At 64.0% G+C, this 375-nt stretch overlaps 1 protein-coding gene across 1 annotated transcript in view; it reads left to right on the top strand.

Annotated features, from left to right (window-relative positions):
- The first annotated feature begins 186 nt into the window (after window positions 1-186).
- LOC113980826 (protein FAM57B-like) overlaps window positions 187-375 on the top strand; it is a 2,195-nt gene continuing 2,006 nt past the window's right edge. The window contains exon 1 of the mRNA XM_027708043.1: window positions 187-321. Within this exon, the coding sequence (XP_027563844.1) occupies window positions 271-321 (51 nt within the window). The 5' untranslated portion in view covers window positions 187-270. The remainder of the gene's footprint in view (window positions 322-375) is intronic.

The raw sequence follows: 375 nt of genomic DNA, 5'->3' as shown, positions 1-375 counted from the left end.
ACCTGGGACACACCTGGGGGTTACCTGGGCACACCTGGGGGTTACCTGGGCACACCTGGGCATTACCTGGGACACACCTGGGCACACCTGGGACACACCTGGGGGTTACCTGGGCACACCTGGGGGCACCTGGGACACACATGGGCACACCTGGGACACACTTGGGCACACCTGGGGGTTACCTGGGCACACCTGGGCACACCTGACCCCCCCGTGTCCCCCCAGCTGTGGCGGCAGGGGAAGGGTGATTTCTTCCTGGGCTGTCTCCTGATGGCCGAGCTCAGCACCCCCTTCGTGTGCCTCGGCAAGGTCCTCATCCTGGTGAGCACCAAAACACCCCAAAATCAGCCCAAAAACTGCCCCAAATACCCCCCC

The sequence above is a fragment of the Neopelma chrysocephalum genome, unplaced genomic scaffold (assembly GCF_003984885.1).
Source record: "Neopelma chrysocephalum unplaced genomic scaffold, ASM398488v2 Primary Assembly neopelma1_95330, whole genome shotgun sequence".
NCBI classification, from domain to species: Eukaryota; Metazoa; Chordata; class Aves; order Passeriformes; family Pipridae; genus Neopelma; species Neopelma chrysocephalum.
The sequence above is the reverse complement of the archived record's forward strand: the minus strand, read 5'-3'. Positions and strand labels throughout refer to the sequence as shown.